Here is a 27,613-nt window from a genome sequence, read left to right on the forward strand (position 1 = left end):
CTACAAAGGATTTCCTAGGCAAGGTTACCCTGGTCCTGGTCCTACTGGAAGTACAAGGTTTCCTTGAAGAGTCTCTTTCCTTTTCCTTTAGACTGCTGTGGTCTCAGCAGGTTACATTTTCCTTCCAACGTTCTTTTGCCTAGTCCTTATTTGCTGTTTCAAAACTGTTATGCCATCTTCCAAAAGATCACTGTTGATAAACATCTTATTAATAATAAAAGGATGCATTTATCTGATACTGATTTTGTAACACAATGTCTCATTTAATTCTTACAATAGTGTTATTAATTAAGGAGCATTTACTTTTTCAAGCCAGTGACATTAGTCACTCCTCATCCATCTGTATCCTGGCTTTTTTTTTTTTTTTTTGGGTGCTACTAGAGTTTGAACTCAGGATCTTGCGCTTGCTATCCAGGCACTCTACCACTTGAGCCACTCCACCAGCCCTTTTTTACGTTGGGTATTTTCAAGATAGGGTCATGTGAACTATTTGCCCTGGCTGGCTTTGAACCATGATTCTTCTAATCTCTGCCTCCTGAGTAGCTAGGATAACAGGCCTGGGCCTCAGGTGCCTGACTATATGGCTTTTAAGTTTTTTGCAACTACCTCCTATCACGTTCTCTTGTGGGCATTAAAATCATGGTTTTTTAACTGTTGCTTTAGAGGAATTTCAGAAAAGAGTAAAAAAATAAATCTACTTTCAACTCATCCTTACCCAGAAATTATAATATGCTTTTCACAGTGAAATCTGAAATGAATTTAGGAATATTTTTGGCATTTGGACAGATGCATAAAAGTATTAAAGAGGTGTTTATAGAAAATTCCACTTTTTACCAATTTGTCATATTTTCTGTCATGATGTACAGTAGTTCTGGCTACAAAATGAAGATAACCTATTTTTAATTATTTTAAGTTTCATTTTATTTTTTCAGTAGTACATATTAATAATTCAAGGGATTTCATTGTGATAATTCCATACATGCATACATATTTTTTAATCTTGATTTTTGTCTCATTAACATTGAAATCACTATCAAAAGACCTTTATTTTATGCATATTAATGCAGTAAGACAGCTGGTTAGCTTATGTTCTATATGAAGGATTATATCTTATGTGCATTTTCAAATTCAGCTAAGTTAATGAGGCCCTGCATCAGCACCACAAAAAAAAAGAAAAAGAACGAAAACACAAATTCAGCTAGCTAATGATTGTATCAGAAAAAAAATTTCTCTGTCACCAGCTTTTGAAACATAATTAGATTTTCTTAGCAGCCTCTGCTTGCAATTGGAATTTACTTATAATTTTAACAAAGAAAACCACTGAGCTGTGTTAATTTTAGTATAATTAAACTTTTCTCCTATGTCTGCCACATCCATACAGCAACAGCACATGACCTAGGAGTCCCTGTGCAGCAGGTTGCTGGGGAGGCAGTAATCTGCTGAGTTGCCTGGACCATGGGGTGGTGTCTGCTGGTGATGGTGATTGCTCAAGATGCCTTCTGATTACCAAGACTTAACGGTGCAGCTGCTTTTAATTAGCTTCTAGAAATAAAAACCTGCCCAGGCGTGCTTGTTAACGGCTACCTAAGTTTATTACGTTTGCAATCAAGGAGAATGGAAAGATTATCAGTGTAAAACAGGAAATGCTCATTGTAAACCAAGTTCAGGAAGGCAGTGATAAATAACTGAATGTGTCCTTTTGATTTTATGGGGAGGTGGAAGCTGAATTTCCTATGATATATGACATGACTGGAAGCAGGAGAATCATGAGTTCAAGGCCAGCCTCAGCTACACAGTGAGCATCTATCTCAAAAAAAAAAAAAAACTAAAGAGAATTTGCTTCAAAATAATAGCAAAGGAACTTAGACTCTTTGGAAAAGCAAAGTGAACATGATAGGACTCCTTTTGCCTAAAAATAGGAAATAGGTGAATTATGGCTAAATTCTCTTTCAGCTTGTTTTTCTTTTCTGTGTGAGTGTATGTGTGCAAGGCGGGGGTGGGGATGTGTGGGGGGGTGTGGTGCTGGGGAGGGAACCCAGACCCCTTTTTGCACATGCTAGGCAAGTGGTCTACCACTGAGTTACATCCCCAGCCTCTCTTTCTACTTTTGATTCCTTGATTTTATTATGTATGTACAGCTTAGGACACCTAAGCTTTCTTCAACTCATAAAATGTTTACATGGTTTAATAGAAAAGCTATAAAAACAGGTCAAGTTAGTTCCTATGAACCATATTCTTGCAGAACCAACTCTGTGATTTTCAATATGATTTGCTCCATCCCACAAGGCTAACTGTGAAGGTTCTGCCCCACTGAGAGTTCTTTTGCTCTCTTATATTCCTGGACTAAGTGTGCCAGCATGTCCCAGAGTGCACAGGAGCAAACTGTCCCACAGAAAGGCCACTCCTTCCTCAGTCTTCACCATCTGACAGGGATTCTGCCATAGTCAAGTCCCTGGTACAGGCCCCACCCTATGATCTAGGATGTAATTTCAAAAGTAAACAAGTCCGAAGTAAACATTGTACCTAATTTAGTCACTTCTTTCATGTTATCTACCATTCACAGAAATGTTTTGTTTTATTATCACAGATTTATAATGCTTCTGAAGAGCCAAAGCCTCTGCTGTGGTTTTTTGTTTGCTTTCTTCTTAGTTTAGTTGGTTGTTTTTTTTTGAGACAGAGGCTTGCTGTGTAGACCAGGCTGGTCTCAAACTCATGCTCCTTCTGCCTCAGCTTCCCAAGCACTGGGATTTTAGGTGTGCACCACCATGCCCAGATTTCTGCCATGATTTTGATAACTTTTTAGTCAGCTTAGGCTAATATATGTTGTGTTAACAAATAAACCCCAAACATTTTAGGGTCAAACAGAAACATAGGCTTATCTTTCATGCTGTTCGTCCATTACAGGTGACCAAGAGACATAGGCTTTGCTAGTTTTTTAGCACAGGGAAACAGTACACAGTGGAAATGTGTATTTCGTGATGGTGACTTGCTATGTCACCTACGTTTTATAAACCATTCTGAAGATGTGCTGTCCTTCCAGAAATGGCCCTATAGGTCACACAGCCAAGCCTGGCATCAATGGCAGGGATGTTAAATTCTTCCACAGTGAGGGGCAGTGAATATTTTTGACCAATACAACCTACCACAGTTATAGAGCCTTAAGTCTCACTGTAAATAAATTCTTATCTGTGCACATGGTGAGAACTGAATGTTGGCTGACTTCTGTGGCTGAAATAACGCTCTGTACTCCCCACATGTACTCCCTATTTCATTTTCTTCCTGGGGTTATAGGGAGGTAGACTTCTGGACCCCTTTACATCTTGTGAGGACAGAAAACTATTTAAGGCCAGGGGATTACACAGAGGATTAATGTGTGACACTTGCAGGCCCAACTTCCAAACATTTGGCAAAATCCAAAACATGATCTTTTTCTCTCTCTCACTCTCTCTCTCTGCCCCCTACCCTTTTCTCCCTTGTTGGGGTGAATTCAGAGAAACCCTGCCTCTCCAAATCACTGCTTAGTGATGTATCCAGGGAGAACCTCATCTGACTGGAAACATCTACACTGGACATGTGTTGGAACAAATGAACATTTGTTGTGTGAAAACACTCAAATTTTGTGGTTCTTTGTTGCTGAGATGCTCCACGCTGACTGATAGAACTTTGCTTTGTGGTTTATTTAGTTATGCACATTTAGTGGAGTTGAAGTGGCCAAATACAGCATACCCCTAAAAAATGGCGTACATCTCTATAGTAAACACACCACTATGTGACTGAAGAACTGATTTTTAAGCTTTGTTGTCTTTAATTAATGGAGAAGTAAATGGTCCCACATGGCTACTGGCTGCACTATGGGACTCTGAGCCTTGGGTAGCAAGAAGCCTTTTCTGTGTATGATGTATTGTATATCTTTTCATTGCCTTTGTCACCTACATGAAAAACATGTAAAGTTCACCTCACCTGGATGATCAATAGTCACAAGATGAACAAAAGAAATCACATCTTTTCTTGAGTATAAAAAGGGGACTGTGGGCAGGAAAGTCAGATAGACAGGCAGATACATACATTCATGTGTACATACATAGATAGCACATAAGGAAACCCATCAAACACTTTGAAAAGTGGGGGAGGAAGGAGGGAGCTTAAAGGAATATAATAGAGGAAGTGAACTTGTTCAGAGTACACTGTACACATCCATGGCATTATCACAATGAAACCCCCTTGTCCTGTTAATGTATGCTTTTAAAAAACTCAATTTAAATCAGTATACTCTGCAAAATTATTTCTCATGAACAAAAGTGAGATAATGAAAGGAGGTACTTCAAAAGCTATATATATAAACTCCAAAATGATTATCTGAGATACAAAAAGGAATAATGTGGAAATAAAATGGGGAAAAAAGAAACCATGTCTTCATATAGTGTGACCTTGATGTACTGGTTAAAGTTTTTAGCTAGTTCAAGGTGAAATGAGGGTTTATGCTTCTAAATCTAGAATGCAGAAGAACAATGGTGGAATGAACATTTTTGCCAAAGTATACTGTGTGTGTGTGTGTGTGTGTGTGTGTGTGTGTGTAAAGTTAATGTGAACAGCAGCACATTCATTTCTAAATTCTTTCATTATGAGGTACATGAGATTTGTTAGGTTGACAGTTTTGCAAATGTCGTGCTTTTGCTTAACTCTCTGTGTTACATGTACAGTGATGTCTGAGGTCCTGAGAGCCACTTAACAGGTGTTATGAGACTATTTGCTTACGTTTCTGTATGTTTAAAGACTGTTTCAAACCAGGAGCTGAGCGATGCGATGGAAGGAACACTGGATTAGGACACAACACACCTAAGTTTTGTTGTCCACTGTCCTGCTTAGTGAGTTTGGGCAGCTGTTTAAGCTCTGCGGGTCTCAGTTTATTCTACAGTGAATTTGTAGCTTAGGCCTGTCACCCTCCTGTACTGAAATCTCTTGATTTAACCATTTGTTAGTTAGCAAGGTATTTCAACTGTGCCTATTCATGTCAATATAACTAATTCTTGGCTCCAGGAAGTTCTTGCCCAGGAAGATAAGACAGTAAATTAACAAATAACTTCAGTGTTTGCTTTAGGAAATTCTTACAAATCAATTTATCAGGACAAACAGTTTGCTCTTCTGGGCAAACAGCTCTCTTATTAGAACAATACATTGTTCACTTGGGCAAACAGCTTGACAAGCATGTGGAAGAATGATATTATGTTTTGTGGTATTGAAAATGAACTTGCTATGTGATTTTATTTTACTATCTAGCTATGGGAGCAACATATCTTAGTATGTGAATGCAGGTATTTTTCCTGTCATGAGGCTCTACATAGGTTACCTATTGGTGAGGTTAGTTTTAACAAGGTGGGTGAGCCAGATCAATTTTCTATGCCAAACATAGTATGCTACTTTATGTAAAACTTTGTTTATAATGTCCATTTTGAGGAATTCTGTTTTCTGTAGCAAACATAGCTAGTGTAAGGTGACAGTGTCTCTGCAGTATGAAACTGCATGCCACAGAGCTTCCCTGACAGTCCTTAGCTGACATTTAAAAGCTATTTGCTAGTTTGACAAAAGACAGAGCAAGTGCACATTTAGACATAAAGCAGACATTGGTATCTGTTGCTTAAGTGTTCTTTGTTCTTTGCTTTCATGACCACCAAATGAAAGTACTGAGCTGCCCTGGAACTTGCTATGTAGCCCCAGCCGGCCTCAAACTCTCAATTGTCCTGCCTCTGCCTCCCAAGTGCTGGAATTACAGGTGTGAAACACCATTCATGGCAAAAATACTTCTTGTTTTGCTTTTTTAAAAAGTTATTTTATTCTTAGTGGTACTGGTTAGTTAAACTCAGGGCTTCCAGCTTGCTAGACTCAGGGCCTCATGCTTGCTCTACCACTTGAGCCACACCCTCAGCCCTTTTTTGTTCAGGTATTTTTCCAAAATACTTCTTAATATGTCATGTTTTTAGGCTGAGTATAGTAGCTTACATTTGTGATCCTATCTACTCTGGGAGGCAGAGATCAGGAGAATCATGGTTTGAGGCCAGCCCAGGCAAAGAGTTAACGAGACCTATCTCAATGATAAAAGGTTGTGCCAGGAGGTAGGGTTGAAGGTGTACACTGTTAGGGTTCGAGGCCGGCCACCTTCTGAGAGGACAAAGGACACTCAAGACAAAGGAAGTCACAAAGCGAGGTTTATTTCTAGCTAGCTAAGGTCCAAGCATCCACCTGACACAGCCGGTTTCAATAAGGACCCTGAAAGCAAAGTTTAAGCAGGTCTTATACTCTTTAAAGCATCAATCATCGTCACATAGGAATTCCTCATGCCCCTGGGGTCACATTTTCCTGATCTTGCCACATTCTGGCAGTGGGGTAATAATATTTATTGGGAACTGGGGAAACACCAGAGGTTTACTTATCAGGCGTTCTCCCATAAATTAAGGGCTAGTAGTGGAATAGAAACCTAAGGTTTAGATAAGAACATCAGGGGAGTCCTGTTTTGGAAAGTTTATTTACAAGTGGAGACAAAGAAAGGCAGGAATGGGTGCTTATCTCTGCGTGGTGCCTTTCATCTTGGTCCCGAACTTTTGCATGGCTCTAATGGGCAATTCCTCACAGCTCTGTCCGAGGTTACGGCTTTTAATCGACAGTTAACCATGTTTTACAACCCTGTTTCAAGGCTATCTTCCTCTTCATGAGGTTACCCAAGGGTCATGCCAGTTGTAGCTGATTTTTAGGCTAGGTGGGCTGCAAGTTAAAGTACCCCAACATACACCTGTCATCCCACTGATAATGGGAAGCATAAACAGGAAGATCATAGTTTAGGATAGCTCAGGCATAAATGTGAGACCCTACTTTAAAAATAACTAAAGCAAAAAAGGGCTGGGGGCATGGCTTAGGTGGCAGAGCAACTGCCTGTCAAGCACCAGTCCCTGAACTCAAACTGCAGTACCACCAAAAAAAAGTATGTCATGTTTTTGACACTATACTCCAAATTCTTTTTTTTTTAATTTTTAAAAAAATTTTACCAATTTTACATTTACTCACATGTGTATACATTGCTTGGGTGCCTCCCTCCCCATCCCCACTTCCAGGCAGAACCTGTTCAGCCCTCTTGTTCTCCCATTTTGTTGAAGAGAAAACATAAGATAATAAGAAAGACATAGCATTTTTGCTAGTTTGAGATAAAGATAGCTATACAGAAAGATTCCTAGCGTTGCTTCCATGCACGTGTATTGCAACCCACAATGGTTCATCTCTACCAGATCTCTTTGCTACTTCCTGGTCCCCTTCCCATAGTGGCCTCAGCCAGTTTAAGATTACTTTAGTCACTCCTGTACAGTGACTACTGTAGAGCCACATTCAAGTTTTAGGTTTCCTTCCCTTTCCCTATTCTTCCCGTATGCATTCTCCCCTTAGTGTGTGACCCATGTCCAATAATATTACTGCATTTGTTTTAGGTCTATAATCCGCATATGAGGGAGAACATGCAATTTTTGGCCTTCTGAGCCTGGCTAATTTTGCTTAAGATGGTGTTCTCCAGTTCCATCCATATACTTGCAAATGACAAAATTTCACTCTTCTCTGTGGCTAAGTAAAATTCCATTGTGTATAAATATCACATTTTCTTGATCCATTCATTTGTAGTGGGGCATCTTGGCTGTTTCCATAACTTGGCTATTGTGAATAGTGCTACAATAACCATTGGTGTGCAGTTGCCTTTGTAATAACTTGAGTCACATTCCTTTGGGTATATCCCTAAGAGTGGTATTGCTGGATCATATGGCAGATCTATGTTTAGTTTCTTAAGAAGCCTCCATATTGTTTTCCAGAGTGGTTGCACTAGCTTATATTCCCACCGGCAGTGTATGAGGGTTCCTTTTTTCCACATCCTCACCAGCATTTGTTATTGGTGGTGTTCTTGATTGTAGCTATTCTAAAAGGGATGATGTGGAATCTTAGTGTGGTTTTGACTTGAATTTCCTTTATGGCCAGGGATGGTGAGCATTTTTTCATGTGTTTTTTGGCCATTTGGACTTCTTCCTTTGAAAAAGTTCTGTTTAGTTCAGTTGCCCACTTCTTTGTTGGTTCATTAATTTTGGGGGAGTTTAGTTTTTTGAGCTCCCTGTATATTCTGGTTATCAGTCCTTTTTCTGATGTATAGCTAGCAAACATTTTCTCCCACTCTGTGAGTGGTCTCTTCAGTTTAGAGACCATTTCTTTTGTTGTGCAGAAGATTTTTAATTTCATGTAGTCCCATTTGTTCATCCTTTCTCTCAGTTGCTGGGCTGTTGGAGTTCTACTGAGGAAGTTCTTGCCTATACCTATTGCTTCTATTATACTCTGCATTCTTAAATGACTTGTTTCTTCTCTTTTTTATCCTCACATGGCATTTTCTTTGTGCATACCCACCCCTGATGCTTTTTCTCTTCCTGTAGAGACATCAGTCTTATTGGATTAGAGCCCTACCCTTATGACCTAATTTAACCTTAATTACCTCCTATGTCTGTAGATACAGTCATATTGGGGGTTGGGGCTTCAACATATGAATGGGGGGGCACAATTCAGTCCATATAAATTGTCTAAGAAAAGAACTTGGATAAAAAAGAGAGAAGGCTAGAGGGAACCCTCACAGAATATCCCAACATCTAAGACATGAGGAAGCCAGAAGTGCAGGCTGAGAAACAATGAAAGAAACAGGAGGAAAGGAGAGTGTTGTGACACAGACACCAAGAAACAAAGTGTTTCAGAAAAATCAAGAAGCACTTACTATGTGGCTTGCTTCTGAACATTTAAGATAAGAACAAAGAAATTGACACTGAGTGTGGCAAGACAGAAGTGACATGGGCAAGATTTCCCTCCTGGACAAAAGGATGGAAATCAGATTAGAGTGGGCTGAAGAGACATGGAGACTGTGAATACAGATAAGCCTTTCTACTGGATTCACTGTGAAGGGGAACAGAGAAGTGGATTGACAGCTGGAGGAAGTCATAGTGTGGGTGAAGAGGGTGAACAGCTTCTGGCCCAGGACCAAAGGGCACAGTTCTAACATCTTGTTCTACCCTCAAGAGACCATTTACTCTGCCCACTTGGATGGACTTCACTTAACACCCACTCTCCTTGTCTCTGTTGGAGCCACAATCCTCCCTCATTTCCTGTGCCTTCCTAGTAGCTCAGCAAGCACAGTCATCAAAAGTCCAGGCCATATGGCCAGAACCTCAGCTCTGCCACTTATGAGGTATGTGACCATGGGCAGGTTACTTAACCTATCTGTGCCTCTCATTTCATTTATATGGTAGAATTGCTAATTCTAATAATGCCTTCCACATATACAGGCATTAAATCAGCAAATTGATGTCAACTAATTAGAATAGTACATGGCACATAGCAAGTGATATGGTACTTTTTGTGAATAAATAAATTTATACTTTATAAGATGTCATGTTTTTCTGGAATTTCAGGCAGTGTACAACTGAACTAGCCTCGAGAACAGGCTAGCATTATAGCATAGCATTGTAGTAATATATTTATTTATCTGGTTTAGAATTTCAAATCACTTAATGAAAAGCAGCTTTTGGATATCAGCAAGTCCAGTATTTCTTATAACCGATTTTGCCAGAATAATATTAAAGTCCTGAAAAGCAGCCAGCATGGGACCATTTTAAATATGGTCTTGTAATAATAATGTTAATAATGATAATCTTTTCATTAAATGACTTGTTTTGAAGTTAATTTTCTGATTCTCACTAAGTATTTTCATCATCCATGAATTCTCTCTTTCATTCTAACTAAGTCAGAATCATTTTCAACTTTAATTTTCTTATAAAGCCTGATTGGAAAACTTTGTCCTTACATTCACAGTTTTACCTCAAGAAACTCCATGGGGCTGGTGGAGTGACTCAAGTGGTAGAGTGCCTGCCTAGCAAGCGTGAGGAGTTCAAGCCCCCTCCCCCACAAAGAAATCACAAGGAATTCTGTGGATCTGAAAGCAGCTTGTTGAGGATATGTAGTTAGAACTTAGAATGTGCTTTTAAGGAAGGGTAACACTGAGAAAGAGTACCATGACACTTAAATTCTAGTGAGTCACTAGACTCACTAGACCCATTTTGATGTGGGGACATTTGGTGTGGACTAAAAAAGACACTCAGCTTCTCAGTTAAAAGAAATTACCAAATAATGTGCAAAGCAGGCAACCTCACCTTCTGCATCTCACCTCACTACTGCCTGTCTCTTGTATTTTCTTTTTCTTTTTTTTCTTCCCCTCTTCTTTCCTCCTACTCCCTACCTCTTCCCTGTCAATACTGGCTATGATAGCAGATCAGAGATGTGGTGAAGAGATAAGGTAAAAGCAATGAGAAATGTGTCATGTTAAATAATATCTGGTAAGACAGCCATGCATAAGTGGACATTAGCTCTAGTATGAAGGTTAGAAGACAAAAGTATTAAAAATGACTATAGTTATAATAGATTGTTAATGGATACACAATGTTAAAAAGATGTAAAATATGACATCAATAGTATAAAACAGGGGAAGTAAAAGTGTAGAGTTTTTGTAAGTAATTGAAGTTATCAGCTTAACATATAATGTTGTAACTGTAAGGTGTTTTATGTAAGACCTATGGTAACCACAAGGAAAATACCTCTAGTAGATACACAAAAGATAAAGGAATCAGAGCATGCTACTATAAAAATAAAATAAAATCAGAAGGGAAGTCAATAAGAGAGGAAGAAAGGAACAAAGAAAATACAAAACAGAAAACAATTGACAAAATTAAAGTAAGTCCTTAAAGTAGTAAGTACCTTAATCATCAATAATTACCTTGAACCACCAATCAAAAGACAAAGATTAGCTGGATGTGGTGGTGCATGTCTTTAATCTCAGCTAACTGGGAGGTGAGGGAAGGGGATCACGAGTTCAAAGCCAGTCTAGTCTGGCTTTACTTAGACCCAGTCGAAATAAAATAAAATTTTTTTTTGAAAAGACAAAAGATTGGCCCAAGTGAATGAAAAAACAAGATCAAACTTTATGCTGCCTACAGGAAACTCACTTTAGCCTTAAGGACACAAATAGACTGAAAGTGAAGGAATGAAAATAGATATTCCATGCAAATGATAGTCAAGGTAGGGGAGGAGAAATATGTTTATATCAGACCAAGTAGACTTTTAGTCAGTATTTGTCATGAGACAAAGTCAGTTATATATACTAATAATAATGAGGTCAGTTCAACAAGGGGATATAACAGTTTTAAATACACATGCCTCCAATATTAGAACACCTACATATATTAAGCAAGTATTAACAGAACTGAAGGGGAAAATAGACAGCAATACAATAATAATAATAGGGACTTCAGTAACCCATTTCACCAATGGATAGATCATCCAGACAGAAAGTCATTAAGGAAACAGCAGACTTGAATAACAGTTTATGAAGTGAACCTAAAAGACATATAGAGCATATCATCCAATAGCAGCACACTACACTTTCTTCCAAAGAGTACATGGAACATTCCCCAGGATGTATCACAAAACAAGTCTTAACAAATTTAAGAAGATTGAAAACATGCCAATAGTATAAAACTTTTGGAATTTTGCAATATTCATGAATATGTAGATATTAAGTAACATACTTTTAAAAAACCATTGGGTCAAAGAAGAAATCAAAAGGAAATGTAAAAAGTACTTTGAGACAAATGAAAATAGATAAACAATATACTGAAATTTATGGGATGCAGCAAACGCAGTTTTCAGAGGGAAATTTATAGCAACAAATGCCTACATTAAGAAAAGAAGAAATATCTCAAATAAACAACCTAGCTTCACACCTCAAGCAACTAGTAAAAAGAACAAACTAAGCCCAAAGTTCCCAGAAGGAAATAAAGATTGGAGCAGAAATAAGTTAGACACTAGAAAAAAAATAGAAAAGATAACAAAACTAAGAGTCGATTTTTTTAAAAGAAAAAAAATTGACAAACCATTAGGGAAAAAAATAAGAGGGGTCAAATAAACAAAATTATACATGAAAAAGGAGAGATTATAACTAATTCCACAGAAATAGAATGGATCATGACACAATACTATGAACAGTTATTATATGCCAGCAAATTGGATAACCTGGCAGAAATGAGCTGATTCCTAGAAACATACACCCTTCTAGAACTGAATCATAAAGAAATAGTAAATCTGAACAGACTAATAATGAGTAAGGAGGTTGAATCAGTAATAAAAACCTACTAACAGGGTTGGTGGAGTGGCTCAAGTGGTAAGAGCACCTGCCTAGCAAGCGTGAAGCTCTGAGTTCAAAACTGCAGTGTTACCAAAACAAACAAACAAAAAGAAACCTACTAACAAAGAAAAACCCAAGAACAGATGGCTTTACTGCTGAATTCTACCAAGCATTTAAAGAATTGTTACCATATAGGCACAAGAAATTATTTTTTGAATAATTTTTATTTCCAATTGCCCAGGAAATAAAAGCAAGAATTGACAAATAGGATTACATCAAATTTAAAAACTTGTGTACATCAAAGGAAAAAAATTACCAGTGTTAGGAAAAATGCTGCTCACAAAGAAAGCTCAGGAGAAAAGTCTCATGTCCATAGAGCAAAGTTTAATGGCAGGCCCAAACTGCCAGGCTGGCCGGGGAAAGGATGGCGCAGGTCTGAATCTGAGCAAGCAGTGGCTTTTATGGAAGGGGAGGGTAAGGAAGTTAGCGCATGCGCAGTAGTCTCTGGTAGGGGTGGGGCTGTCTTAGAGCACGGGAATTTGTTTAAGGGCGGGGCTGTCATTTTGACTAATTCACAAAATGGTGACATTATTGTTCTATCAACCAGAATCAAGAGACAGCTCACAGAATGGGAGAAAATCTTTGCAAGCTATTCAATTGATAAAGGATTAATAACCAGGACATACAAAAAAATAAATACTGAAAGAACAAATAATCCTGTTAATAAATGGGCAAAACAATTGAGAAGACTGTGCTCAGAAGTACTGATGGCTAAAAAACACATCCTTAGCTATAAAGGAAATGCAAATCAAACCTACACTGAGATTCCATCTCACCCCAGTCAGAATAACAATCATCAAGAAAACAAACAGGCCACCATCTTTCCTTCCTTTAAGTGGCATAGGCCATGGGTCAGACAACTCTTAAGCCATGAGGCTTCTAACCAAGCCTGGGTCATTCTCAAGATTTTATTCCCTCAAAGTTGCCCCCAAAGTTAAAGATGCAGCAAGCCCCACAGGAGTGCCTCTCCATCCTCAGGACCTTGAGTTTACCAAACTACCAAATGGTTTGGTGATTGCTTCTCTGGAAAACTATGCTCCTGTATCACGAATTGGTTTGTTTATTAAAGCAAGCAGTAGAAGTAAGGACTCCAACAATTTAGGAACCTCTCATTTGCTGCGCCTTTCATCCAGTTTGACTACAAAAGGAGCTTGATCTTTGAAGATAACCCATGGAATTGAAGCAGTTGGTGGTAAATTAAGAGGGACTGCAGCAAGAGAAAACATGGCATACACTGTGGAATGCCTATGGGGTGATACGGAGATTCTAATGGAGTTCCTGCTCAATGTCACCACAGCACCAGAATTTCGTTGCTGGGAAGTAGCCACTCTTCAGTCTCAGCTAAGGATTGACAAGGCTGTAGCTTTTCAGAACCCACAGGCTTATGTCGTTGAGAATTTGCATGCTGCCGCTTATAGGAATGCATTGGCCTATTCCTTGTATTGTCCTGACTATAAGATTGGAAAAGTGACATCAGACGAGTTACATCACTTTGTTCAGAACCATTTTACAAGTGCAAGAATGGCTTTGGTTGGACTTGGTGTGAGTCATCCTGTCCTAAATCGAGTTGCTGAACAGTTTCTCAACATGAGGGGTGGGCTTTGTTTACCTGGTGCAAAAGCCAAATACCAGGGGGGTGAAATTCAAGAACAGAATGGAGATAGCCTTGTCCATGCAGATATGCTGCCGTAGGAAATACAGAAGCAAATGCATTTAGTGTTCTAAATGCATTCAGCACATCCTTGATGCTGAACCACATGTCAAGAGGGGCAGCAATACTACCAGCCTAGTTCCAAAGGAAATCACCAGACCTTTGATGTTTCTGCCTTTAATGCCATTTATTCAGATTCTGGACTCTTTGGGATTTACACTGTCTTCCAGGCTCCAGCTGCTGGAGATGTTATCAAGGCTGCCCACAACCAAGTAAAAACAATTGCTCAAAGAAAACTTTCCAGGGCAGATGTCCAGGCTGCCAAGAACCAGCTGAAGACTGGATACCTAATGTCTGTGGAGTCTTCTGAGGGTTTCCTGGATGAAGTTGGATCCCAGGCTCTAGCTGGTACTTTTTATGTGCCACCCTGCACCATCCTTCAGCAAATTGACTCAGTGACTAATGTCACTGCACAGAAGTTTGTTTCTGGCCAGAAGTCAATGGCAGCAAGTGGAAATTTGGGGCATACACCGTTTGTTGATGAGTTGTAACACTGAAGCACATATTCATGGAAGAGAGCTGAACATTTTCTCAGACCAGCACACACCTTAAAGTCAAAAGTCCATAATTTACCATTCATCAGTTTTCTCAACAAGGTAAAGTACCGTAAATCATAAATGCAGGTAGTTATTCCCAGCTGACCTAGTCAAAAAACATTCTGTCTAAATGTTAAAAAAGAAAAAAGAAAAAACAAACAACAACAAATGCTGGTGAGAATGTGAGAAAAAGGGACCCTCGAACACCACTGGTGGCAATGTAGTATGGAGCTTTATCAAAAAACTAAAATAGACCTACCTTCTGACCCATCTATACCACTCTTGGTCATCTATCTGAAGGAATGTAAGTTAACATTCAAGAGTTATCTGCAAACCCATATTTATAGCAGCACTGTTCACAAAAGCCAAGCTGTGGAATCACCATAGGTGCCCAACAGCCCATGAATAGTAAAGAAAGAAAACATGGTAGATATGTGTGTAATGGCACATTATTCAGGCACAAAGGATGAAATCATGTCATTTGCAATAAAATGAACAGAAGTGGAGATCGTCATGTTGAGTGAGATAAACCAGAACTTAGACATAAAATGATGATAATGATGACTGTGATGCTAATGGGACATGAGTGTAAGAGGGAGACTGTCTGGAGGGGGCTCAGTGGGATGGGGTGGGAGAAAGGAGAGAACGGGGCGGGGAGGACTGAAGTACATTATAAAGATGGCATAATGAAACCCACTAAAAACTATTTGAAAAGGAGGGAAGCAAAGAGGGTTAAGGAATATAATAGAGGGGGCAGACTTGTTCAAAGTACACTGCACACATCTGTGGAATTACCACAATGAAATCTCCTTCTACCCTTAATATATGCTAATAAAAAATTAGAAGAGTGGAAAAAAAAATTCTTACCAGTCCCACTCAAACTCTTCCAACAAGAAAAAAATCAAAGAGGAGTGAACACTTCCTAATTTATTTTGTAAAGTCAGCATTTTCCCTCATCCCAAAGCCAGATAAGGACAGTACAAGAAAAAAAAAAAAAAAAGACAGGCCAATAATTCCTGATGAACATACATGGCAAAATCCTCACAAAATGCTAGCAAATCTTGTTCAACAGCACAATCTAATCCATATACACCATAACCAAGTGGAATTTATTCCTGGGATGCAAGGATAGTTCAGAATACTTGAATGTCACTGTGATATATCACTAACAGAATGAAGCAAAAAAATCATGTCATCATTTCAAAAGATGCAGAAACATACCTGACAAAATTAAACATCCTTGCATGATACAGACTGTCAGCATGTTAGGTAAAGAAGGAATGCACCTCAACATAAAAGCTATAGCAAGCCCACAGCTGGCATCTTTTTCAATGAAAAACCAACCAAAAGCTTTTCCTCTTGGCTCAGGAAGGAGACAAGAATGTCACCATCACGACTTCTATTCAATGCAGTACTGGAAGTCCTAGCTTAGAGCAGTTAGGCAAGGAAAAGAAGTAAAGATATACAAATCAGAAAGGATCTTTATTTAACTCTGTTTGCAGGTGACATGATCTTATTTACGGAAACCCTAAACACACCCCTGGAAAACTGTTAGAACTAATAAGCAAAGTTGGAAGGTACGACATCAGCAGAAATCAGCAGTGTTTCTATATAGTTATAGAGAACTATCTGGAAATGAACTAAGAAAACAGTGCCGTCTACATAGCATCAAAAAGAGTGAAATTCTTGGAAGGAATTTAACCCAAGAAACTAAAGGACAATGATAGAAGAAATTGAGGAAGACACAAATAAATGGAAAGACATTCTGCCTGCAAGGATTGGAAGAATTAATATTGTTAAAATGTCAAAGCACTCTATAGATTCAGGGCAATCCCTATCAAATTTCCAAGGCATTTTTCATAGCAAAATAATAATCCTAAAATTTGTATTGTATTGAGACCTCACAAAGAACCTTGAATAGCCAAAGCAATCTTCAGAAAAAAGGACAAAGCTGTAGACACCACACTTCCTGATTTAAAACTGTAGTAATCAAAATAGTGTGAACTGGCATAAAAGCACACAAGATTTATGCATGGTGGTGCACACTCATAAGCCTGGCACCTGGGATGCAGAGGCAGGAGGACTGAGAGTTTGAGCTCAGCCTGGGCTACATAGCGAGACCCTGTCTCAAAAAACAGGAAAAAAAAAAGAAGCCACTATAGTTGTTTTTGTTTTTGTTTTTCCCCCTGGGGTAGTGTGTAATAACCTTTTTCCAAAAAGAAAACCTCTTTTTTTTTTTGTGGTCCTTTTTCTGAAACAAGGCTTTCCTTTTCTGAGCCCCGAATGAGAATAATTTCCTCTGAGATAGTCTTCTTACGTAGGAGGATTATAGTGAGAGCACAGCCTCAGCTGAGTGAAATGAATGGCTTAATAACTTGTCCCCGAAAAGGACAGACTTGCTTTTACACAAATAAAACCTTCAGATTCTTCATGCAATAAAATGAAGTCAACAATTTGGCATCTAAATGCATAAGTGCTTAATGAATAATGAATGTCTGTTGGATGGAAGGATGGCAGAGAGGAAGAGGAAAGAGGAAAAATTAGAAAAAGAATTTACTGGGGGAAAAGTTTGGTTCTTAATTGGGAGTGAGAATGTGAGAGGTGCAGCTTTTATACTTGGGAGTCCAGAATGTAGCTTATGACGACTTAAGAAGTTAATTTCCATGTATGGAAATATAATGAAACCCATTACTCTTACAATTAATAAATGCTAAAAATTATGCAACATATACATGTTTCAAAACAGCACATCACCTCATTAATTTGTATAACATTTACAGTTCCTATGTATCAGTTAAATAAATTTAATTTTAAAAATGTGATTTCCAGCCTGGAGGCATAGCTTAGGTGATAGAGTGCCTGCCTAACAAGCAGGAGGCCCTGAGTCAAATCCCAGTACATCCCCCACCAAAATGTAATTTCCTTTTATCTACATTTTAACAAGAAAGATATTCATTGGACAAGTCCTAAAAAAAAAGTTTACCTATACTTTATACATATTTAGTCAAAAAGCATGGAAGCGCTAAGACAGCTGTAGAATTTCTTTCTGGTTATAATAGTTCCAAAACTGTGTGCACCTCAGTTTTGTTTCTAGATAGTCATATTGTGCTAAGCAAGCAGGCTTTTAGGGGACTTCTTGCTGAGTACATGTATTTTTCCTTGTGCTGACTCCTGAGGTCTCTGCCTGTGGATGGTGACTATGGTAATAAGAGACTAGCTTTTAACCCAACCAAAGAATTTGCTGTGAACCCTCACAAACAGCTGTGACCATATATAATAATCATGGAACAGTGCTTGTCCAATATTTTTGATCCCAAGATTTCTTGACGTGTGTCACATTGATGGCAAAAAGAAAAACCAGGAGCCGAGGGAAACACTATGGAAAGCATGGGCAGCCATCAGCCTAGGGGGATGGAGTCCTTTTGATCGAGACAGTTTCACCAGATCCTCGTTTGAGGCCCAAACATGGGGTTTTGCTCCTATTGTACAACTATGTTGTTTGATCTGTAGATTGCACTAGAATACCTTGGTACTAACATCAAGCTTGATGCAGGTAATTCAGACTATAAGCAATTTAATTGAATAAGTCAGAGATGATGTGAGACACCCCTTCTTTTTTTGTGTGGTACTGGAGTTTGAACTCAGGGCCTCACGCTTGCTAGGCAGTCGCTCTACCACTTGAACCACTCCACCAGTCCTGTTTTGTGTTGGCTATTCCAAGATAACGTCTTGCAAACTATTCGCCAGGGCTGACTTTGAACTGTGATCTTCCTAATCTCTGCCTCCAAGTAGCTGGGATTACAGGTGTGAGCCACAGACACCCAGCTAGGTACCCCGTCTTTCTCAAGAGAACTGCTCCTTGCTTCCGTACCCTCTGAACATCAGTGAACATTATGACATAGATGCACTATGTCCATGTGATCCATGACTGACTTGGCAAACCATACAAGTGGGAAAGGAGGGGTAGCACAGTAAACAGTGAAGGAGAAATCGATTATTAATATAGAAAGAAAAAGGTCTGAACACTTGAAGAGGAAATTTGCTTCCATGCAGTCTTGGATTTGATTCCCAGCACCAGAGTTGATCTCCAGAAGGGAGTTTTTAAGCAAGTCAGAGTTACCAATTACAAACCACCAAGAATAGAAAAACATCCAGGCTTTAAGTAAATACATATTTGAATAATAGGCTATTAGGTATTACACTAGAAAAAAATCAGAGGCATTAACTGAGGTTATCATAGAATATTTAAGAAGCATAGAAATGAAGACACCAAGGTGTTGCTGTCATTCTTGCTTAGCGACCTTAAGTTCAGGACACCCCCCTGGAAAGGCCAGTTCTGGGTCACTCTCTTGCTTCATTAGAGGCTTCCCTAACCACCCACTCTAAACGAGACTCCTCCTCTCTGCACCTGTGTCCCCTCCACCTCTGCACTGCCAACACAGCAGCCACTAGCCATATGTGACAAATAAAATTAGTTACATCACATCAAATTTTAAAAGCTAGCCACATTTCTAGAGCTCAGTAAACCACATGAGTATAACAGGAACCCACACAGATGTGTCACCACAGAAGGTTCCATGGACTTGCTTTTTGATTTCTTCATAGAACACTTCCAACATTATGTCACACGCTTACTGGATTATTTGCTATGTTTCACTGGAGTGTATTCTCTGTGTGACAGAGATTTTCTTCCTGTAGAACATTCCTTAATACTCAGTGCCTAAAACAGTGTCTGGTATAGTACAGAGCTCCGTTAATACTTGTAGAGTGAATGAAGGAGTCAATTTAAGTATCATTTTGAAGTTTCAAATTAAAAATATTTTGTCCACTGTCTTTTGGTGACCTAGTTACACTTTTGGCCACAGTTTTAAAATGAGAGATTGAAAATTTTGTTTTCATGGGTTTGTGTTCACTCAGTAGTCCCAGTATTTGGGAGGCAGAGGCTTTGAGAGTCAAGGATAGCCTGAGCTACATAGCAAGTTTGAGGCTGGGGCATATAGTGAAAAACATGTTTTGTTTTGTTAATGAAGAATGACAGTTTTGAAAGCAAAGACACTTACTAAAGTTAAAGTGATACTATTAAATGGTCCTACGAAATTATAAAGAATAATAGGTATGAAAATTCTGCGTCAGAGTTAATGCATTGTCCTGAACGTGAAGATGAAATATCAGTTTTCTTTGGATTAGAAGTCATGAAAGTAGAAGGAGAAAAAGGTACTTGTCATATAGCTAATTGGACTTAATAGTAGTGTGTAAAGCAACTTTGGTCATTGCAATGGGATACATTCACAATAACTTTGTACAATTACAACTACCCATGATGAGAGATCATAGTACATTCCAAAATTGTACAGAAATGTCATTTTGCTTCAATTGATCTCAGATAAAAATTACCCATGAAATTATTGCAACACCTAAAAGGTCTTTGGTATCTCATCAAAATACAACTAGCAGCATGCTTACTTTAGGCTTAAGTATAAGTGGATCTGCCTGGGTGCAGCTTGCATAACTTGGAAAAAGATTGTCTCTCTTCTTGTCAGGAGATAGTTGTCGATGGAGTACGGAGGTAGCTGGGAGAGACAGGGCTGGTAAATCAGCTTTAACAAGGAGCCAGACGAGAGTTGTCACTTGATTATCATGCTCAATTCCAGAGACTGACAGAAATTAGATAAAATAAGAGAAACCACTTTTTCACCCTCCCTTTCTTATTAAAACCAGACCTTTTTTGAGTAGAGTGTTTTCATTTGCAAATGCAGGTCATGAGCCATCTCCAGCTTGTGCAGGGTTGGTATTAATTTGCTATTGCAAGTTAAAAAACAAAGCAAAACATGATTAATGTCCTTGGATAAGCTTCTATACTTTCATTATTTTCAAATCAGGTCCAGTGAAAGGCCAAGGTCGTCATAAAAATAATGACTAATTTTGAGAACCCATACTTTCAGTTAAAAATTTCTGAGCTGGACTAAATACAATTAGGTATTCATAAAAATTTACATTTACAATCTTAATTCTTGATTCTTTTTTGAAAGTCTATTTCCATTGTCTATATCTGAATTTTTTTCACTTCCTTTGGGGCCAAAAACTTTATATTAGGGTGGAAATATAAATTCACTTTTCATTACGACTTTGGGAGTTGTTTGAACCTAGAAGAGAGCATTGTCTGTACTTAAAGAACATGATAGCCATACAGTGCCTGTTGATTTTACACAGGCAGAATGAAGAAACTGCCCCTGTGGCAGATGCTTCTAGTTTTCTGTGCACAGGAGTGGCAAAATAGTTGTGAAAAAAGAAGTTAACTGAAGTTCTTGGCTCATAATTCATGCTAATTTTGTATTTTACCAACACTTGACTGTATATATTCAAGGATCCTGTGGCAGGGTAAGAGTCTGCTGAAGACTTACCAGCTCACTGTAGGGAGAGCTGCTGTTTGACTCATTCCCTCCCATAGGTTTGGTGGTGGTGGTGGTGGTACTGAGGGTTGAACTCAGGGGCTCATGCTTGCTAGGCAGGCACTCTACCACTTGAACCACATTTCCAGCTCTTTCTGCATTGGTTATTTTTGAGATAGGGTCTTGGTTTATGCCTAGAGCAGCCTGGACCACAATTCTCCTATTTACGCTTCCCATGTGTCTGGGATGACAGACCTGTACCACCATGCTCAGCACTTTTATTGGTTGAGATAGGGTTTGGGGAACTTTTTGCCCAGGCTGGCCTGGAATCATCTCTGCCTCCTGAGTAGTTACAATTTCAGGCATGAGCCACCACACCCAGCCTCCAGACCATTTTAGTGGGTAATCAATTCAGAATTGACTTCACAGAATGTGATCATTACTGGTAGAAGAGCAGAATAAACATCACCTCCAAAGTCATGTTTTCATCTGTGCATCAGTTTATGTGCTAATTATCAGATGTGGAAATCTAACTACTCAAGAATTTCTTTCTGCCAGATATTGAGCAAGTCAAGCCTTGAGAGTGTTTCACTCTGGACAGACAAGTGTTTGTATTTCTTCCTCAGTGGCTGCTTAGGAACCATCTTGTGATTTTGATTTTGTTGAGATTCTAAGACCATTTACTAAGACGCAGGTGTTCAGAGTACTTTGTTAAAATTTTTGTTTCTGGATTATTTAGGAAAATGTCAGATTATCTTTAAAGCTACTAAGTCATACTGGCTGTTACTATCCACTATTAGATATGTCTCCTACTATGATTAACACAGATCCTTTCTGCCTTCAGATTTACAGTGTAACCAGTGTGTAACCATAGATGATAGTATCGTTCAGAAGCACTATATTGTGACATTTAAATTTCAAAATATAATAAATCATGTTACAGGATAAAACCATAGAACTTCTCACTGAATCATGTCTCTTTCATGTTTCTAGCCATATGCTCTTCCATTCCCTTTGTGTCAGTACCTCATCAGATCTGTCAACTACTTTAGAGCAGGGACTGTATTCATTTATTTACTAGCTTTTTATATATTTATTTACTTTTGGTGGTACTGGGCTTTGAACTCAGGGACTCACGCTTGCTCGGCAGGTGCTCTACCACTCTCCCAGCCCCTTTTTGTATTGGATATTTTCAAGATAGGATCTCACAAACTATTTGTCCAGGCTGGCTTTGAACCTCGATCTTCCTGATCTCTGCATCTTGAGTAGCTAGGATTACAGGTATGAGGCATTAGTGTCCTGATAGTTTTTTTTGTTTTTTTTTTTTTGAAGTATCTTTAGACTTAGAGAAAGTGGCTAAAATGCTACACTCATGCCCTTTACAGTAGCATCCCCAAATGTTACCATCTTACATAACCGCAGTACAATTATGGCAACTCATAATTGACATTGATGCACTATCAGTACCCATACTGAAGAACTAATCACAGTGTTGCCAGTTGTTCTACCAGTGCCCTGTTTCAGGTTCAGAAGCCCATCCTGGATACTTAAGTATCATGTCTTCTTCTTCTCCAGTCTAGAGGACTTTCATGAACTTCATGCTTCTAAAGAGTCCTGGCCAATAATTTTGTAGACTGTCCCCTCCTCCACCCCTGGTTGGATTTGTCTGATATTTTTTATGATAAGAATTGGTTTATGCATTGTTGGGAGGAATACCACTAAAATGCATTTGTTACATGGTGTCAGTGTCTCATTGCTGTTAATCTAACTTTTGGTTGTTTAGACAAAGTGGTATCTCCCAGTAAAGTTACTGCTTTCCATTTGGAACTAGAGTTTTGAGGGGAGACCCTTTTTGTTTGTTAGTTTGTTTTCTCATTTGTTCATATGTACATACATTGTTTGGGCCATTCCTCCCCTCTACCCACACTCCCTTCTCTCCCCCCCATCCCCCACCCCTGCTTTCAGGCAGAATCTGTTCAGCTCTTATCTCTAATTTTGTTGAAGAGAGAGTATAAATAATAAGAAGAAAGACAAAGCATTTTTGCTAGTTGAGATAAGAATAGTATACAGGGAGATTCCTAGCGTTGCTTCCATGTATAAATGTGTTACATTCTAAGTTGATTCATCTCTAACTGACCTTTTCTCTAGTTCCTGATCCCCTTCTCATATTGACCTCTGTCACTTTAGAGTTTCTGTGTTAGTTCCTCTGCAGTGAGGACCTCAAATACTATCATGTTTTTGGGGTTTCTTACCTGTCCCCATATCTCCTGTGTATGCTCTCACCTTATCATGTGACCCAAGTCCAATCGCATTGCTGTATTTGCTGAAGATCTAAAGTCCACATATGAGGGAGGACATATGATTTTTGGTCTTCTGGACCTGGCTAACCTCGCTCAGGATGATGTTCTCCAGTTCCATCCATTTACCTGCAAATGATAACATTTCATTCTTCTTCATGGCTGAGTAAAATTCCATTGTGTACAAATACCACATTTTCTTAATCCATTCATCAGTAGTGGGGCATCTTGGCTGTTTCCATAACTTGGCTATTGTGAATAGTGCTTCAATAAACATAGGTGTGCAGGTACCTCTGGAGTAATCCTTTGGGATTGCTGGATCATATGGCAGATTTATGTTTAGATTTTTAAGAAGCCTCCAAATTATTTTCCAGAATGGTTGTACTAGCTTGCATTCCCACCAGCAGTGTATGAGGGTTCCTTTTTCCTCACATCCTCACCAACACCTATTGTTAGTAGTATTTTTAATGATGGCTATTCTAACAAGAGTGAGGTGGAATCTTAGTATGGTTTTGATTTGCATTTCCTTTATGGCTAGGGATGCTGAGCATTTTTTCATGTGTTTTTTGGCCATTTGAATTTCTTCTTTTGAGAAAGTTCTGCTTAATTCAGTTGCCCATTTCTTTATTGGTTCATTAATTTTGGGAGAGTTTAGTTTTTTGAGTTCCCTATATATTCTGGTTATCAGTCCTTTGTCTGATGGGTAGCTGGCAAATATTTTCTCCCACTCTGTGGGTGGTCACTTCGGTTTAGAGACCATTTCTTTTGTTGTGCAGAAGCCTTTTAGTTTTATGAAGTCCCATTTGTCTATACTTTCTCTTAGTTGCTGAGCTGCTGGGGTTCTATTGAGGAAGTCCTTGCCTATATCTATTACTTCCAGAGTGTTTCCTGCTCTTTCCTGTACCAACTTTAGAGTTTCAGGTCTGATATTAAGGTCCTTGATCCATTTTGAGTTGATACTAGTACAGGGTGATAAACATGGTTTATCTGTTTCATTTTTTTGCAGACTACCACTTTTCCCAACAACATTTGTTGAAGAGGCCATCTTTTCTCCATCGTATATTCTTAGCACCTTTGTCAAAGAGGGGAGACACTTTTAAGTTTCTGCAAACACCCTGTTCCTCATTGTACTTCCTCCCAACAAATTTTAGGTTACATGGATGATTCTTTCCTGAAATATTTATTTCTTGGTGTTTGCCCAAATGCTGATACAATTTACTTCCACCATTCCTTCCATAGGATTAGAATTCTACTGTAAGAAAGATGATATAGTAAAAATACTGGTTTCCAAAATCATTCAGGTTAGTTCTTTTCTTCCCCACCCTTTTCACTGTGGCTGTATTGTTCATTTGTAATATAGCTAGGTTCATTTGTTACTGTTTGTATTTCATTTTGGGGTTCCCCTACCCACAGATGTTGATTTTGATTATTGTTTATTTGGGGAGAGGTGTGAAATATTGCTATAGTTCTAAGAGTCGGAACTATACACGAAGGCATAGTCGGATCTAAGATCACTCTCCTCTCCTCTCTGCTATCACAATTCCTTCTCTCCTCCCCTCTTCCACCCTACCATCCCTTGCAGGGAACCACTTTCATTAGTTTGTGGTTTATTCTCCTTCATTTCTCTTTGCACAAGTAAACTGACACGTTTTCTTATACAGAGATGACATTTCAAGGTCTTTTTGTGCTATTAGGCAATTTGAATATTGTTTGGTGACTTTTTGTCTTAAGGATACTAGACGTACTTGGTCTGCCCTTGCTGCTAATGTATTAGAATGCTCATGAAATTGTTACTTTCTTTCTTGGAAAGTACTTGTGGTGTTTTTTTTCTAGAAGGAAGGTGACAACATGAGTTTTGATGGGATCATTAACACTGAACCTAGTATTTGTCTAAACAGTGACAGCATAAAACGACAGGCAATGCTTTCCAAGTTTGCTTTAACACACATATTTTTTCATGATGTTTTAAAATTTTCTTTCTCCATATGATTGGATTTGGAGTGGCTGGGGTGTAGCTCAATGACAGAGTGTGTGTTTAGTGTGTGCAAAGCCCAGGGCTCAATCCCCAGCGTCCGCACGCACACACACACACAATTGGATATGAATTATTTCAAGCATTGATTAGAGCTGCTAAACTGTTACATATGCACATATGTACTACATGCATGCATACGTGTGTATGCATATACAAATAAATATACACCTGGCCGTCAGTTTGTAGCACCGGGGTGCCTCTCCTTGTTCACTCTTTCTTTCTGATGCTTGCAGGCATTCGGGCAGTCCTTTTCCATCCACCGCAAAGTGGCCGAGGATGGGGAGACTCGGGAGGAAACACTTCTGCAGGAGTCAGCTTCGAAGGAAGCTTACTATCTAGGCAAGATCCTGGAGATGCAGAACGAGCTGAAGCAGAGCCGGGCTGTGGTCGCCAACGTCCAGGCAGAAAACGAGCGGCTCACAGCCGTGGTGCAAGACCTGAAGGAGGTAAGCAAGCCAGTTCCCTGGAGACCTGTGCTGTGCGGGGAACAGAGGAGATAGAGTGAGCCTGAGGCCTCTCTGCAGGAGAGAGGAGTGAAAACTGCACCCATCAGGAGAGCTGTGTGAGGCAAGAAGCACGTACTATTCATGCTAGCAGTTTTGCAGCCTTTGTAGTGCAATGACAGTTCGCACTGAGATGAGCTTTTCTCTCTTACTGTTTTTATGTATTACATACTTGAGAATCGGCCTTCCTAGTTTTGCAAAGGTATTTAAAATACATAGTGACAAGAGTGAATATAGAATTTGTAAACCTGTTGAAATCACCATAAGAAGGGGACTAAAGTAGAATGAGAAAAATAGAGGGGAATGAACCAATTAGGATTTATAATATATATATATATATATATATATATTTATAAATATATATATATATAAATATATATATATATATATTTATATATATATATACACACACACATATATATATGGAAATGTCACAAGATTACTCCCTGTGTAGCTATCTTAAACAAACAAAAATGTCTTTTTTTTTCCAAAAAACAGAACAACAAGGAAAAGCAGGTCCTGTCTGGTGCCAGTGGGGTGGGGAGGTAGGGGACATAAGGAAGGGTGAAGTAGGGTGAACATAGGGGAAATACTATGTACTCATGTATGAAAATGGAAAAATGAGATGTGTGGAAACTGTTCCAGGAATGGGGGGAGGGGAGGATATAGGAAAATGATGGAGGGTGAATTCAACTATGATACGTTGTAAGAACTTTTATAAATGTCATAGTGTACCCCTAGTACAACAATAAAAAATTAAACATATAATTTGGAAAATAAAATACATGGCGATCCTAAGGTTATGCCTCCCCATTACCTGGTTTAATACAAAATGGAGGAGGGAGGGTTGCTGTGCTGTGGAGGAATCCAAGTGACAGTTGCAGCTCAGATGCCCCTCACCAGGGAGCGACACTCAGGGAGTGTCCTAGGATCTTAGAGTCTAGTGATGTGCAGAGCTCTAAACTCCTTTTCTGGTTATAAAAAAGGCAGCAAATTATCCCTGGCATGAATTAAGTCAGGGACTCTCCATCCATCCCTGTGCTTCCACTGAACCGTGTTTCAGCAGTTTTTCCAAGTCAGCATCACCTCCACGTCACATTCACAATGGCCATTATCCTTTAGTGGAGGGACAGGGGAGCAGAGATAGCCAAATAAACCTCTTTAAGCACATTATTTGAAACTTCCTCTTACATCACTTTATAATGCAGTTTACTTTGTTTACATGTTTTCATTGTACATACTAAGGGCACAGAGTGATATTTCAGCACATGTATACAGTAGGCACTTTTGAAAGCAGTAGGAGAGGGTCAGCTGTCCGTTGACACCCATGCAGCAGTGACTGACAGACAGCTGCCAGGGCCACAACTAAGTGAACTGATTAATTGAACATGTTAGTAATAGAAAAATATAGGGTGAAAAAGTTGTTCAGTATTCTAAAACATACAACAAGTAATCCCTTCTCCCCAGTATTGTGAAATATAAAAGTAGTATTCTTCTCTTGAAATCAGTGACATATGGCAAACAGAATTCTATTATTATGAGATGTAAGTTGCCCAAATTTATTAAAATTTAATAAATAATTTATAATTTCATATGTCTATATTATAATGACCTCAATGGATATTGACAGTAAGGTGTCCACTTTACCCATGCCACCATCTTTGGACATTCTCAAATACAGTAATATGACTTCTGGAGACAGAGAGAGGAGCCAACCGAGTGGAGTTAGTGCTGGGTCCTAAGAGAAAGTGAGACAGTTTCCAGAATGCTTCCTTTCTCTTCAGTGCAAATCATTGTTATAAACATAGCTGCTCCTCTCCAGTTCTTTACCTGATGCATTTTATCTG

General features: G+C 38.9%; 1 protein-coding gene and 1 pseudogene across 8 annotated transcripts in view; both read left to right on the top strand.

Annotated features, from left to right (window-relative positions):
* Positions 1-27,613, top strand: part of Bicd1 (BICD cargo adaptor 1) — a 209,470-nt gene that overhangs the window by 61,962 nt on the left and 119,895 nt on the right. For all 8 annotated transcript variants that reach the window (XM_074083088.1, XM_074083087.1, XM_074083089.1 and 5 more), the window contains exon 2: positions 25,497-25,709. In XM_074083088.1, coding sequence (XP_073939189.1) covers positions 25,497-25,709 — 213 coding nt within the window. The remainder of the gene's footprint in view (positions 1-25,496; positions 25,710-27,613) is intronic.
* LOC109702367 (cytochrome b-c1 complex subunit 2, mitochondrial pseudogene) lies at positions 13,126-14,611 on the top strand (annotated as a pseudogene).

The sequence above is a fragment of the Castor canadensis genome, chromosome 8 (assembly GCF_047511655.1).
Source record: "Castor canadensis chromosome 8, mCasCan1.hap1v2, whole genome shotgun sequence".
Taxonomy (NCBI): Eukaryota; Metazoa; Chordata; class Mammalia; order Rodentia; family Castoridae; genus Castor; species Castor canadensis.